This window comes from Coregonus lavaretus (genome assembly GCF_964263955.1).
Source record: "Coregonus lavaretus genome assembly, chromosome: 6".
Classification (NCBI taxonomy): domain Eukaryota; kingdom Metazoa; phylum Chordata; class Actinopteri; order Salmoniformes; family Salmonidae; genus Coregonus; species Coregonus lavaretus.
Window position 1 is genome coordinate 6,431,694 of NC_139993.1, and position 15,751 is coordinate 6,447,444.

A 15,751-nucleotide genomic window follows, 5' to 3' on the forward strand; every position below is an offset into this window, starting at 1 on the left:
AGGGCTTTCCTCTGACACCGCCTGGTATAGAGGTCCTGGATGGCAGGAAGCTTGGCCCCAGTGATGTACTGGGCCGTACGCACTACCCTCTGTAGTGCCTTGCGGTCGGAGGCCAAGCAGTTGCCATACCAGGCGGTGATGCAACCAGTCAGGATGCTCTCGATGGTGCAGCTGTAGAATCTTTTGAGGATCTGAGGACCCATGCCAAATCTTTTCAGTCTCCTGAGGGGGAATAGGCTTTGTCGTGCCCTCTTCACGACTGTCTTGGTGTGTTTGGACCATGATAGTTCGTTGGTGATGTGGACACCAAGGAACTTGAAGCTCTCAACCTGTTCCACTACAGCCCCGTCGATGAGAATGGGGGCGTGCTCAGTCCTCTTTTTTTTCCTGTAGTCCACAATCATCTCCTTTGTCTTGGTCACGTTGAGGGAGAGGTTGTTGTCCTGGCACCACACGGCCAGGTCTCTGACCTCCTCCCTATAGGCTGTCTCATCGTTGTCGGTGATCAGGCCTACCACTGTTGTGTCGTCGGCAAAGTTAATGATGGTGTTGGAGTCGTGCCTGGCCATGCAGTCATGGGTGAACAGGGAGTACAGGAGGGGTCTGAGCACGCACCCCTGAGGGGCCCCCGTGTTGAGGATCAGTGTGGCAGATGTGTTGTTACCTACCCTTACCACTTGGGGGCGGCCCGTCAGGAAGTCCAGGATCCAGTTGCAGAGGGAGGTGTTTAGTCCCAGGATCCTTAGCTTAGTGATGAGCTTTGAGGGCACTATGGTGTTGAATGCTGAGCTGTAGTCAATGAATAGCATTCTCACGTAGGTGTTCCTCTTGTCCAGGTGGGAAAGGGCAGTGTGGAGTGCAATAGAGATTGCATCATCTGTGGATCTGTTGGGGCGGTATGCAAATTGGAGTGGGTCTATGGTTTCTGGGATAATGCTGTTGATGTGAGCCATGACCAGCCTTTCAAAGCACTTCATGGCTACAGACGTCAGTGCTACGGGTCGGTAGTCATTTAGGCAGGTTACCTTAGTGTTATTGGGCACAGGGACTATGGTGGTCTGCTTGAAACATGTTGGTATTACAGACTCAGTCAGGGACATGTTGAAAATGTCAGTGAAGACACTTGCCAGTTGGTCAGCACATGCTCGGAGTACACGTCCTGGTAATCCGTCTGGCCCTGCGGCCTTGTGAATGTTGACCTGCTTAAAAAGTCTTACTCACATCGGCTACGGAGAGTGTGATCACATAGTCATCCGGAACAGCTGGTGCTCTCATGCATGCTTCAGTGTTGCTTGCCTCGAAGCGAGCATAGAAGTGGTTTAGCTCGTCTGGAAGTCTTGTGTCACTGGGCAGCTCGCGGCTGTGCTTCCCTTTGTAGTCTGTAATAGTTTTCAAGCCCTGCCACATCCGACGAGCGTCAGAGCCAGTGTAGTACGATTCAATCTTAGTCCTGTATTGACTCTTTGCCTGTTTGATGGTTCGTCGGAGGGCATAGTGGGATTTCTTATAAGCGTCCGGGTTAGAGTCCCGCTCCTTGAAAGCGGCAGCTCTACCCTTTAGCTCAGTGCGGATGTTTCCTGTAATCCATGGCTTCTGGTTGGGGTATGTACGTACGGTCACTGTGGGGACGACATCATCGATGCACTTATTGATGAAGCCAGTGACTGATGTGGTGTACTCCTCAATGCTATCTGTGCTTAGGGTCGTTGTCCCTGCAGATCCTCTCAAGTTCTGTCAGGTTGGATGGGGAGCGTCGCCGCACAGCTATTTTCAGGTCTCTCCAGAGATGTTCGATCGGGTTCAAGTCCAGGCTCTGGCTGGGCCACTCAAGGACATTCAGAGACTTGTCCCGAAGCCACTCCTGCATTGTCTTGGCTGTGTGCTTAGGGTCGTTGTCCTGTTGGAAGGTGAACCTTCGCCCCAGTCTGAGGTCCTGAGCAGGTTTTCATCAAGGATCTCTCTGTACTTTGCTCTGTTCATCTTTTCCTCGATCCTGACTAGTCTCCCAGTCCCTGCCGCTGAAAAACATCCTCACAGCATGATGCCGCCACCACGCTTCACCGTTGGGATGGTGACAGGTTTCTTCCAGACGTGACGTTTGGCATTCAGGCCAAAGAGTTCAATCTTGGTTTCATCAGACCATAGAATCTTGTTTCTCATGGTCAGTCTTTTAGGTGCCTTTTGGCAAACTCCAAGCAGGCTGTCATGTGCCTTTTATTGAGGAGTGGCTTCCGTCTGGCCACTCTACCATAAAGGCCTGATTGGTGGAGAGCTGCAGAGATGGTTGTCCTTCTGAAAGGTTCTCCCATCTCCACAGAGGGACTCTGGAACTCTGGAGCTCTGTCAGAGTGACCATTGGGTTCTTGGTCACCTCCCTGACCAAGGCTCTTCTCCCCCGATTGCTCAGTTTGGCCGGGCGGCCAGCTCTAGGAAGAGTCTTGCTGGTTCCAAACTTCTTTCATTTAAGAATGATGGAGGCCACTGTGTTCTTGGGGACCTTCAATGCTGCAGAAATGTTTTGGTACCCTTCCCCAGATCTGTGCCTTGACACAATCCTGTCTCGGAGCTCTACGGACAATTCCTTCGACTGCATGGCTTGGTTTTTGCTCTGACATGCACTGTCAGCTGTGGGACCTTATACAGACAGGTGTGTGCCTTTCCAAATCATGTCCAATCAACTGAATTTACCACAGGTGGACAACAATCAAGTTGTAGAAACATCAAGGATGATCAATGGAAACAGGATGCACCTGAGCTCAATTTCGAGTCTCATAGCAAAGGGTCTGAATACTTATGTAAATAAGGTATTTCTGTTTTCGCTTTGTCATTATGGAGTATTGTGTGTAGGTTGATGAAAAATATATATGTAATCCATTTTAGAATAAGCCTGTAACGTAACAAAATTTGGAAAAAGTCAATACTTTCCGAATGCACTGTATGTCCATGTAAAATGAAAACAAATGTATCAATGAAACACAAGCCATAATCTTACACACCATACCCGGGGCTCCCTCGCAGGGAGAATGAAACGGAGATGGCCACAAACAGCATGGTGCTCCGTTTCCCGCCCGCATTATGGGACATGCCAGATTTAAAAAACACACAGGACTGTGTGAGACCGTACCAAACCCCCACTTCTGGGGGTTGTTCTTAATCCTAGGATTCAGGGCTATAATAACAACATTATTTGCTTGTTGTCTAGACAGAACTTCGGTGTCTGCCAGAATTCTTAAGCCAGAATTCGGAGAGTGAACAGTGCAGAACTTGCATGAATCATCAAAATTAAGGGAAGTAGAAACTCAGCACCAGAGAGGTTGAAGGTGCAGGTAGTTTTACAGACGCTTGGTATGCGTCCCAAATGGCACCCTATCACCTATATAGTGCACTACCTTTGACCAGAGCCCTATGGGCCCTGGTCAAAAGAAGTGCACTATGTAGGGAATAGGGTGCCATTTGTAGGGAATAGACACATCCTTGGTTTAAAGCCAGCCACATTAGGCTAGACTACATTTTCCAATGACATGGCAAAACATTCAGCAGACGTTTAGACAATCACTCCCTTTTAACGACTGAAACGCTTCATCTGTTAAACTGAACAATCGAAGGGAAGTTGAACGGAGAACCATTGCTAAAGGAAACAGCTTCCTAAAATGGTCCTAAATCTATGTACTCTGTTTACACTGCCTACACCTGCTTGCTCTGAGAAAAAGCAAAGTATTTTCTGTGTGGTATCAACATTACAAAAATAAATGTTGACTATCCACCCTCCCTTCCTGTCTTGTCTGGCCAGGTGAACCATGGATAAACGTACGTGTGTGCACACGACTACACCATGTTGACTCTATTTCAGAGCCTTTCAATTCCCCACAGAAAATGTCAAACCACTGTCCAACCAGAGGGGCTAACTGAACTGAGAACAAGACAAATGTAATCTTCTATCCAGAAAACACAGTTTGGCAATAAAGCAATCAACTGCCCAATTGCCAGCAATGTGCCAATTTCCAAACGGTCCAGTCAGACAGCTGTACATTGCAAAACCATTATGCAGATAAAACAGTCAGACCCCATCTGCTAAGAGAGGGGCAGACTAAAGTTTAACTGTCTAGAGGACTCGTGATGATTAGACTTACGAATAACAAGAGGAGCTTCTAGGAATTTTAAGATCTGCAAAGTCGTAAAGGATTTCAGACAAAACCCTCTTATCTGTTATTGATAAGTGAATTCCCTGAAGTGCATAATTCTAACAAATGTCTAACTAACACATGCGATAGATTAGCCTAACTGCCAGTGCCAGCCGGGCAGCATGCATTAAACCCCACCAGACAGGCTATGTAGCAGCAAGGGTCGCATTAATGCAGTATTCCGTGTTTTTCACGAAAATTATATATAAAACACATAAGAAATATATTTGTAAACACAGATCTAAAATGCTTCTAATTGTAATTTCTGCTCAGCATTAGACTAATTTGTGCTTCAGTTCACAAACACATTCTATTAGCAGACAGCACTGCCTGATTTGTAGCTACTTTTCTCTGGTACTTTTCTCCGGGAAAATGCTAGATTAACTTCAAGCAAAACATTAGGAAATTGTGCTGGCTATATTTCTAATGTTTATCATAGAAAGAATGTAATGGCCATGCAAAAATACCTTGCTTTTTCATTGTAAACTCATTTACTTGTGTGCCTGCTAGCCAAATAGCATTGCACTTCTGTTGTCATCTGATGAAAATGAAGCTATTTTCTGCCAAATGTGTTGCACCAATTGATTTTCTATGAAGGAAAACTATAGTTGCATGCCCCTGATCACAACTGAAGCAACAAAAAACACTTGACTTTCAATATAAAACGCAGGTGAAATGGTTAAAAACAGATTTTTGGAAGGACTGTGTTTTGAAAATGCAGATTTCTGAACTCTAACACGACCCCTGACCAGACAATTAAGACACGATAAAGCCACTGACTGTACGCACAGCAACTAGTAATGAAGATAACCATCCCATTAAACCATCAAGCAGCCCAAAAGCATGTCCAGCGCTCACACTAGGCTATTTTGCCCATTGAGTATTATCGCTCTGGGTTATCAAACACTCTTTTTGACGGCTCACTGGCACACAGAGCAATCGTTTATAAAGCAGGCAGGCAGCGTAGGCATACTGCCAGATAGAGACAGGATATAAAGGTTTCCATGTGAGAGGCGCGGGCCGCCACATGAACAGAACAGTGGAGTGTGTGGGGGGGCCTCCTTGGGCAGCTCCGCGTCGTAGCCCAGTCATCTGGAGTGAAGAGTGGAGTGGGGGGCCTCCTGGGGCAGCTCCCCGTCGGAGCCCAGTCATCTGGAGTGAAGAGTGGAGTGGGGGGCCTCCTGGGGCAGGTCCGCGTCGGAGCCCAGTCATCTGGAGTGGAGTGAGAGCAGCCAGGGCAGACTAAACAGAGCCGAGGAAGTCTGGATGTGCGTGGCAACACCTGGCCGCAACACAAGCCCTCTCTCTCCATCTCCCTCCATCCACAGATCATTGAAAAAATCTCTGGCTCGGACAAGGGCCATGCACACAGACTACACTATAAGGCTACAGACTACACTGCACTATTCAGACATCAATGCAGATGACACAGGACTCCCTACAGAGCTGCTTACTGACCACAGCCAACACATATCACTATGTGCTCTTGGTCCTTTGTAGCTCACTTGGTAGAGCATGGTGCTTGTAACGCCAGGAAAGTGGGTTCGATTCCCGGGACCACTCATAAGTAAAATGTATGCATGCATGACTAAGTCGCTTTGGATAAAAGCGTCTGCTAAATGGCATATTACAAGGGCCATGCACACAGACTATACTATTCGGCTATAGACTACACTGTTCAGACAGGGGTCTATTCAATGCAGATGACACAGGACCTCCTAAGTTACTGCTAACTGACCACAGCCGGAGCCCACACACTCAAACAGACCTACTCTGACAAGGGCCATGCATTCACAGGTTAGAAAGACTAGTTCTGGTCTCCACCACACTACTCCTCTGACTGACATGCCTAGGGTTACTTATAACCTAGACCAGGGGCATGGAACTCATTTTTGCCCTGGGGGCCGCATTCGGTCTTGAATTAGTTCGGGAGGACTGCACTCAAAAGTGGTGATAGTTCCTTGCCGTCAAAATCCACAAAAAAATGGTCCTCTATCAATTGTTTTGGGAATTTCCGGTGCTCCCTGACTGTCTAGTGATTGTTAGCGAGCTGGACAGTCAAGAAACTGTATGAATATAGGTTGATTATTATTTCTAAACAGTTTCGATTTGGTTTTAGTTATTTCAAAGTATATTGAGATCATTCCCCCCCCAAAAAAAAAAAAGAATTGTCAAACCACCCGCGGGCTGGAATGGACCCCCTCGCCGGCCGTATCCGGCCCGCCGGCCGTATGTTTGACACCCTGACCTAGACATCCGGAGTCTAGATCAGGGGTTGTCAAATCCCTGCAGCTAGGAGGTTACTAGATCTATCATATCATATCGGCATAATAGTGAGTCATCTGATGATTACCTTAAGGAAACAGTCAAGATTGATGATGACTGAGCTTTTGACAGGAGCCTTCAGAAAACTGTTGCCCTGAGGTAAAGGAGGAAGGCTAGTTCACCTTCTGTTTGCCTGTAGGTCAGTCTCTATTAAACCTTACTGACTCTCCATTCCTCTGTGTCTATTGGAGCTTGTATTGGATCATAATGCATGTATGAAGCAGACAGAGGCAACATGAAAAGACAACCTTGACTGAGGAAAGACTGACTCGGGAAGGAAAAACCAGAGAAGAACAGACACCGCAGGCCATCCCAGATGGGCTGCTTCGCTTCAGTAGGCTACAACGAGTGTGAAACGTTTGAGAAGACACACACACTCCCCCTAAGCTAGACACCTCTCACACGGAAGGCTTGTCATAGGGGGAACGTTGTACTGACGTACAGAAAACCGAGTGACAGCCCATAGAAGAAATATGTAAAAGAACAGAGAGAGGAGCGATAGAAAAAGAAGGCAAACTGTATGCAGTATGGAAAGGAGCATGTAGGCTAGTTTGCAATACGTAGTAGTACCCTTTTGATTTAAAGAAAGGCATCAAGCCCCACATTTCAAGGCAGTGAACCGCAATACAGCCAATTCACCTGACTCTCCTCCCATTGATATTCAGCTGGAGAGGCAAGGCAACACTGAGAAGCCTTTTCATTCCAACACAGAAACTTAGAGGAGATTGCTGCAATGGATTTCTGACAAAGCCTATTGATTGCGCCTTAAAATGGGTCAGACTGCTCTGCAGAGCCGGACGAGCGGAGAGGGCCACGTGGCCAAATTAAGCCTCTGTCTGGAAGGATGCTGTGCTGCCCTATCTTAAAATGTTTTAGCGAATCACGCCATAAAAAAAAAAAAAATCTAACTTGCTAATCAATATGGCTGCTAGGCTAAATCGTATTTGCAGCTGCCGTCGGCCTTGCGTGTGGATCTAGTTTGAGCCGGGAGAATCGGTTTCACGCAGCGGAATACAACTAGCCAACACCAAGTGACAACAATAACATATGGGCATGGCCTCTTCTCACTGTGTAGACTTAGATTAACAGCAAATGAATGCCACTAATCTGCTTTCATTCAAAACATCTGGCCCAGCCTGCTGGACTGTGTAAACCAGCATGAACCTAATCCAGCTAGGAGGGAGGGTGGGACAGGACAGCGCTGAGGGTGAGTAAAACCAGCTCCCAATATCATTTCAATTGTCTTGTTGGCGTCCCTTTCCAAGATGTAGGTTACCCTTCACAAAACACAATCAAATACATTTCCTTCATTTTAGGGGCAGGAGTCAACAGGGCTCCTAATTTAGCTCGGCATCGCGTGCTGACGATACATCCTGTGGAAGTGTGTGTTCCCTTTGAGGACACACACACAGGCTCTATTTTCTGACCGATGACTGAGTGAATGCTGAGACAGTGGCCCCTGCGAAATTTCCACAAATTCTCTCTCTCTCTCTCTCTCTCTCTCTCTCTCTCTCTCTCTCTACAGGCTAATGTTCGGCCTAGGAAGGACGGAGGCTGGGCCTTGATCTTAATCGCCAGCTTCCTGGCTTTTCCCCACTCACACACTCAGCTCCTCCAGGCCCACTTCCCAAAATGCTAGAGAGACTGAGTGGGTACATCTCAATAGTCTAAAGCGGTTTCCTCCCCTCGTCTGCACTGACCTTTAGTCATGGGATAGATTCATGTAATATATTAGCTGCCTACTAAGTAGGCTAGCCTAATAGCTTTCACCAATCAATTTTTGTCACATCGGTGCAGGAGGAAAGGAGGCCTAAACGGTGAGAGAAAGCCACTTATGACAACTGAGATGCACCCGGTGTGATTGCAGACTGTGCTGCATAAGAGTGGATCTGAAATGATTATTCCAGTCTCGCACGATATGCTCACTGTGCCAACTGGAGGCGAAGGAGCAAATGGAGTTAGAATAGCTAGCTGTTTAGTAGTTAGCTCACAGCAGCAGGCAGTGTTATAGGCACTAGACGCTAGCAGAGCGAACAGCAGCAATTGTCACCTCCCCGTAGTGTTGGGAATAGCGGCTCAGCGCCAGACTGTTCCCATTTACTGCTTGGCAACGGCATTCCATTCAAAACGGCAGGTGACTTCATCAGACAGCGAGCGAAGGAAAAAGCCCAGTGAGCAAACAATAACAGGACCGGTTCACACTAAACAATCCATCAATCCTGATCTGGGACCAGCAGTCGGGTGCCAAAGACTGTGGCTGGTGGAAAACAGTGCAGAAAAACACCCCGGCGTCTCCCCTCACAGACTAGCACTGATCTTAGATGTCTGTGGAATGCGGCCTAACCGCTAGGCCTTGATTAGCCTCAGCTATTCCTTGAGCGAAATTGCATCTGAGACGAGAGGAAATGGTAAATAAATTGCATTGCAAAGCTGCAACTACTGACAGTTTGAATGTGGCCTCTAAATGGCAAACGCACAGACAAATGGCCTCAGAATACCTTCAGGCGTCTCCCAGACTGCTGGTAGCAGACACAGTAGTTTATTGATGATTACATTACGATTAGACAATAATAGCGGCTCAGGTCTGAATAGCGTCAATAGACCCAAGGAAGCTATAGGTGCTTAAGAGTAACCCAGCAAGCTCTACTGATCGAGCTCTACTGTCTGCAGCCCATCCCTTCCCCTATCCTAAATGACAAGCGAGCACTCAGTGAGACCACAGAGCAGACACACAGACCGGGGCGGAGAGGCCTGTCTACGACACACACACCACACACTTAAGAAATGTGCAACATTAAAATGTGTGGTGGTGTTCCCCAGTTTGAGAGGAGCAGTGGTTTGAAGTATTCTTCCCCTCCTCCATGGCGTGAATGAGACAGAGGATGTTCCTATGATCTGGAGAGACGCACATTTCCTCTCTGTTTCACATTCCTGGGATTCCGAGTGAAGAACACTGCAGCAGCCCATTTAAAACCATTTCCCATATGGAAGAAAAAAAAGACCCAGGCCTTCACTGCACTAATAAGATACTTTTTGTATTATTATTGCAGGATGCCTCATTATTGAAGAATAGCCTTGGCTTACTGCATCATAGAGGACTTGGGCAAAATATAAAAGTACTTGTTTTTCTATAATCCAGCCAACGGAAGATAGCATTTGTATGGACAGAGGTAACATTACAGGCTACTTTGTTAGTAACAAGTGATTACCTTGGTATTATGCAATTAGGTCTGTATGGTAAACATAGTAATGGAATATTCCAAACAACCAGACAACTCTTGCCGGACCGCGAGGAAGCCTTCTTCACTTAGTGCTTTTTTCCAGTACATTACAAGATTAAATATTTAATTTGGCTGGTCCTAGGAGATAGAGGGGTCTGGAATTCAATCTGATCCTGGAGAAACATGAACCACAGGGCTTGCAATCGCCTCCTCTCCCCAGTCAAAACACTGCTTTCTCATGTAAACAGACAAATGTTTGGGTTATAAGAAACCGTGAATAGGACCAAATAAGACAGAAAGTAAAGGGGGCTCAGGCTGGCTTCCTTCCCTAAGGAATAGTGTCTTAAAACAGGGGGAATGCACTACAAGCTGAGGCTATACAGGGGTGCTGAAAGTTCATTACCAACACAAATCAAAGTACTGATGGAAAATCTTGAAACACTAGTGCAGTCTACTATGGGTAGTCTCTGCACATTCGGTTAAGAGCGTTGGGCCAGTAACCGAAAGGTCGCTGGTTCGAATCCCCGCGCTGACTAGGTGGAAAATATGTCGATGTGCCCTTGAGCAAGGCCCTAATTGCTCCTGTAAATCGCTCTGGGTAAGAGCGTCTGCTGAATGACTAAAATGTGTAACTAGCTATGTATAATAATGTCACTGATATTTGAATTTACTAGTACTGTAATTCAGATTATAGGACAACACATGTGACAAAGACTGGGCAAACAAAACTGTTGCAAGTTGTAACAATTAACTACTGCAACCATTGTGATGACCCCAAATGTGTTGGCTAGTTAGCTAACGGTAATTCAATGTTAATCACGACTATGTCAGCTAGCTAGCTAAACTAACGTTGGCTAGCATTACACAAACTGAAAAATAAACACATTTACTTGTTAGAAAAACCGTATGCTTATTCGAAGCGTAGCTAACGACATTTGATCAGTGTGTTTGTAAATATAACATCGCGTTGATGTGAATAACAAAGTGTAAACATTCACGCAGAAGACTAGCCAACTACTACTGTAGCTAGCTAGTAACGTTAGCTTGATAGCGCCATTAGCTAACAAGCAACCGAAGCTAGAGACAGCGAGGGGGTTTTACAATTCTCACCTGTCAACCGCAGTTTCACTGGGCCATTTCTCCTAACTCCTTGATTAGACATGCCCGTTTGTGTTCCAGCTTGACGTGGGGTTATCAAAAATATTTATAATACATGTGTCTAGCTATTTCACAAAAATGAATCCCTATTTAACCCCTATGGCTATGGCAGTTTCACAGTGAATGAAGAAGAATGGAGTCACGGCACAGTGGCCCGGATGAGCACAGCTCTAGCGCTATACACCACCGTCTCGAGCACATACTCCGAAAGAACCAAAAATAAAAGGCTAATTTCCAATAAACCAGGATCTCTGCCCGAAAGAAACGGTGCTCTGTGACGTCCAAGGCTGCTTCAAAAGCCAAGGGTGAGCTCCTCTCCCGCTGGGGGTGGCATTTCTGCTTGAAGTAGGGGTAGCTGAAATTTCCAAGCGGAGATGTCTTGCTGGTCTCAATTTTTGGATAGTGAACCTCCCCTCTAGTGACATCACTCACAAGGTTAAAACACAAGCAATAAATGGATGTAGAATGTTTATTTAAATGAGAGGAAATTATTGGACATATTTTACTTTTTTTATGTTGTGTTCATCAATATGGTAGGCAACCACAGTCTCTGTCACTGAGGACTGCCTCACTAGACTGATCTAAGGTCAGTTTTATGTTTCACCCGTCCTCATGGTTATGAATAGGTTTTGTGGAGCCAGTGGAGGGTAAGTTGATCCTACCCTTGTGTGTTCATAAAAGCATTGTCTGGATCTTTATGGCACAGGACTGTGGACATACACCACTCTCTGTCTGTTCCTCTTGAACCACTACATTACCAAGCATAGCACAAGTCTGCAGCAACCAACTGGAGAGACCTAACTGGAGAGAAGGGGGTTGATATGTAGTAGTCTACATCAATCAATCAATCAAATTTTATTTATAAAGCCCTTTTTACATCAGCAGATGTCACAAAGTGCTATACAGAAACCCAGCCTAAAACCCCAGACTGCAAGCAATGCAGAAGTAGAAGCACGGTGGCTAGGAAAAACTCCCTAGAAAGGCAGAAACCTAGGAAGAAACCTAGAGAGGAACCAGGCTCTGAGGGGTGGCCAGTCCCCTTCTGGCTGTGCCGGGTGGAGATTATAACAGTACATGGCCATTAAGGCCAGATTTTTCTCCAAGATGTTCAAACGTTCATAGATGACCAGCAGGGTCAAATAATAATCACAGTGGTTGTAAAGGTTGCAACAGGTCAGTACATCAGGAGTAAATTCACTTGGCTTTTCATAGCCGGGCATTTAGAGGTTGAAATAGCAGGTGCGGTAGAGAGAGTTGAAAACAGCAGGTCTGGGACAAGGTAGCATGTCCGGTGAACAGGTCAGGGTTCCATAGCCGCAGGCAGAAGAGTGGAAACTGGAGCAGCAGCACGACCAGGTGGACTGGGGACAGCAAGAAGTCATCAGGCCAGGTAGTCCTGAGGCATGGTCGTAGGGCTCAGGTCCTCCAGGATGGGAGGGAGAGAGGGAGAGAGAGTGTTTCTACCCCTCATACCATACCTCATTCCTTTCATAGACTATCCACAGGAGGGGGTACTAGGGAGACATAAGAACATAGGCCTAATGATTGGTTGCACATGAGGGGTGCTTCGGGCAGAGCATAACGTGATTGGAGGTAGGCCTACATTAACCAGGGGATGTAGCTCAGTTGGTAGAGCATGGCGTTTGCAACGCCAGGGTTGTGGGTTCGATAAAATAATGTATGTGCTAACTGTAAGTCGCTCTGGATAAGAGCGTCTGCTAAAATGACTAAAATGTAAAATGTAAATGTAAACCAAAAATAACCACTGGTCTACATGTCATTGGCACTTTTTCCCCTGACACTTTATTTACATAAAATGGTTTATTTCTCCATCTACTGGCTGCTTTAAGAAGTGCATGAGACAAGCTAGAAGCCATATCACAGAATACATCACATTCAATGAACAGCATAGGGAAAGTTTTGCCCACACAAAGACAGACAGGTCAGGTGATAAACCCGCAGGGAGCCCTCTTGCCCAGGTCAAAATTGCACAAAAAATAAGCCTTTACTGGGATGTAAACTGTGTCTCCAAATAAGACTATGACCTTTCATGTTAACCGGGATACATAAACTATGTTATCCTTTGATGTGTGTGTGTGTGTGTGTGTGTGTGTGTGTGTGTGTGTGTGTGTGCTGACCCATCATTCAGCTGTTTCACAAAAAAGTGGTGGGGTGTTCACTTTGTTGTAGTTATAATCTCAGAATGACCCTTTAAGTCAATGTATGGCAACTGCTCGGCCACCGACCGCAAGGCACTACAGAGGGTAGTGTGTACGGCCCTGTACATCACTGGGGCCAAGCTTCCTGCCATCCAGGACCTCTATAACAGGTGGTGTCAGAGGAAGGCCCTAAAAATCGCCAAAGACTCCAGCTACCCAAGTCATAGACTGTTCTCTCTGCTACCGCACGGCAAGCGGTACCGGAGCGCCAAGTCTAGGTCCAAAAGGCTTCTTAACAGCTACTACCCCCAAACCATAAGACTCCTGAACTAACCAAATGGCTACCCAGACTATTACCTCTACCTACATGTACATATTACCGCAGTTACTTCGACTAACCTGTGCCCCCGCACATTGACTCTGTACCGGTACCCCCTGTACATAGCCTTGTTACTGTTATTTTATTGTTGCTCTTTAATTATTAGTTATTTTTCTATTTTCAATTTTTTTGTTCATTTTCAATTTCTTTTTTTTTATTGTTTACTTCAGTTTATTTAGTAAATACTTTCTTAACACTTATTTTTTCTTAAAACTGCATTGTTGGTTAAGGGCTTGTAAGTAAGCATTTCAATGTAAGGTCTACACCTGTTGTATTCGGCGCATGTGACAAATAACATTTTATTTTATTTGATAAGTTGGTAAAAAATGTTGGTTAAAGGCCAGATGCAGATGTTTTTATATCAATATCAAATCATTTCTGGGTAACAATTAAGTACTTACTGTAATAGATTTCCATTAAAATGGGCAAAATTAGCTTTTTAGCAAAAATATATTTCTCAAGCAAGAATTTTGCTAGGACTGTCTGGGAGTGGTCTGAGTGGGGAGGGGAAAACTGAAAACTAGCTGTCAGAGGTTTGGAACTGTTTGTTATTGGTCTATTAATCTATTTACCGCATGGTGATGTCACCATGGAAAGCTGAAACACTCGCCTATGCAAACCTGCTGATTGGAAGGTCCTTTGTAGATTGTATTTTCAACCAGCAACTATCAGGAAATAACACTGATCTGTGTTAGTTTCATAATCTATTGTACAATATGATATAAAATACATGAAAAACAGAATTTTGACTGCACTGGGCCTTTAAGATGTGGCATCAAAATGAACATCATCAGGCTATATCTTAGTTTACTTTTTAATAGAACTTTCATAGAAAACTCACACTTTCATTGAATTTAGTTAAAGGCACAATCTGTAATATCAACAGCCTGAGTATCACTTTATTTGGTAAACTGAGGGATGAAGCTGGACACACACACACACACACACACACACACACACACACACACACACACACACACACACACACACACACACACACACACACACAAATAAGGACATTGTAGGCAGTTATAAGGACATTGCAACAGTAACTTTCTCCTACAATCTCTAACAACAGGAAGAGAGCCACCACCAACCACATCACTAGCTAGGGTACTGAGTTTCATATACACCTCTGGCAGGGACAGGAATACACTTATCGATCGATTTATCTATCTATCTATCGTAATTAAATTCAATAGATCTTTATTCTCCCCGAAGGACAATTCTTGTGCAGTGTAAAAATATGTGTACATACATAAAAAAAAACATGCACACAGTAAATATCCATCAACAAGGGAAGATTAAAAAGCCTTGAAAATAGAACCACACGTACAAAATATACAGTAAATATATATTTTATATATACACATACAGAAACATATGTACATGATCGTAGGCCAGTCAGATAGGTCTATACACATTGCACTACCAGCAACAGGCGAGAGCTACAGGAAGAGACCATTGATGGCAGCTATAGCCTTAATGATAATGGAACCATGAGCTCTGGTGGTCCTCAGGCTAGGTATTCTGAACTGATGCCCTGAGGGTAGCAGCTGGAACATCTGCTACAGGTGGTTACAGAGGGTGAGAGGGGTCCCCCAAAATAGAGGTAGCCTTACATGATTGTTAAACAGGTCAGTTAGACTGGATTGAGTGACACCTGTAATCTTAGAACAAAAGTTGTTTAGCATTATGTAGCCTAGGACTACTTTCTGTTGGCCTACAGCCAATATTTGAAGGTGAGCCTAGGTTTTTAGGGTGTGTGTGTGGGTGTGTGTAATTAGCTAATTCTCTTTATGTCCATTCAGAAAGTTTCCTAAAGTAGCCTGTCTGGATTCCATAATATAATGGAAATTAGCATAACAACATTTTAAACATTTAAGCAAATCAGGATGATCATCCTATATCACGATCGTTGAGAGACGGGTCAGACCAAGGTGCAGCGTGAAAAGCGTACATATTTATTCAACTTAATAAACATAACAAAACAAAACAAGAAACAACGTAACGTGAAGTCCTCAGGCTATACACATACAAGCCTAGACACGGAACAAGATCCCACAACTACGGTAGGCAAACAGGCTACTTAAGTATGATCCCCAATCAGAGACAACGAGCGACAGCTGTCTCTGATTGGGAATCACACCCGGCCAAACATAGAAATACAATACCTAGAACATAAACATAGAATTTCTAGCATAGATTCTCACGCCCTGACCAAACCAACTAAAGACAACAGGCCTCTCAAGGCCAGGGCGTGACAATCATATGTGTGAGGCATGAAGGCAGCTGACAATTTTGTGTTTCTTTCCAGTCCTTAATGCA

At 45.1% G+C, this 15,751-nt stretch overlaps 1 protein-coding gene across 3 annotated transcripts in view; it reads right to left on the reverse strand.

The window, feature by feature from the left end:
• The window catches only part of LOC311131623 (E3 ubiquitin-protein ligase SMURF2-like), a 73,372-nt gene extending 62,127 nt beyond the window's left edge, over positions 1 to 11,245 (reverse strand). For all 3 annotated transcript variants that reach the window (XM_084164699.1, XM_084164698.1, XM_084164697.1), the window contains exon 1: positions 10,838 to 11,245. In XM_084164699.1, coding sequence (XP_084020825.1) covers positions 10,838 to 10,889 — 52 coding nt within the window. In that variant the 5' untranslated portion in view covers positions 10,890 to 11,245. The remainder of the gene's footprint in view (positions 1 to 10,837) is intronic.
• Positions 11,246 to 15,751: the final 4,506 nt, after the last annotated feature.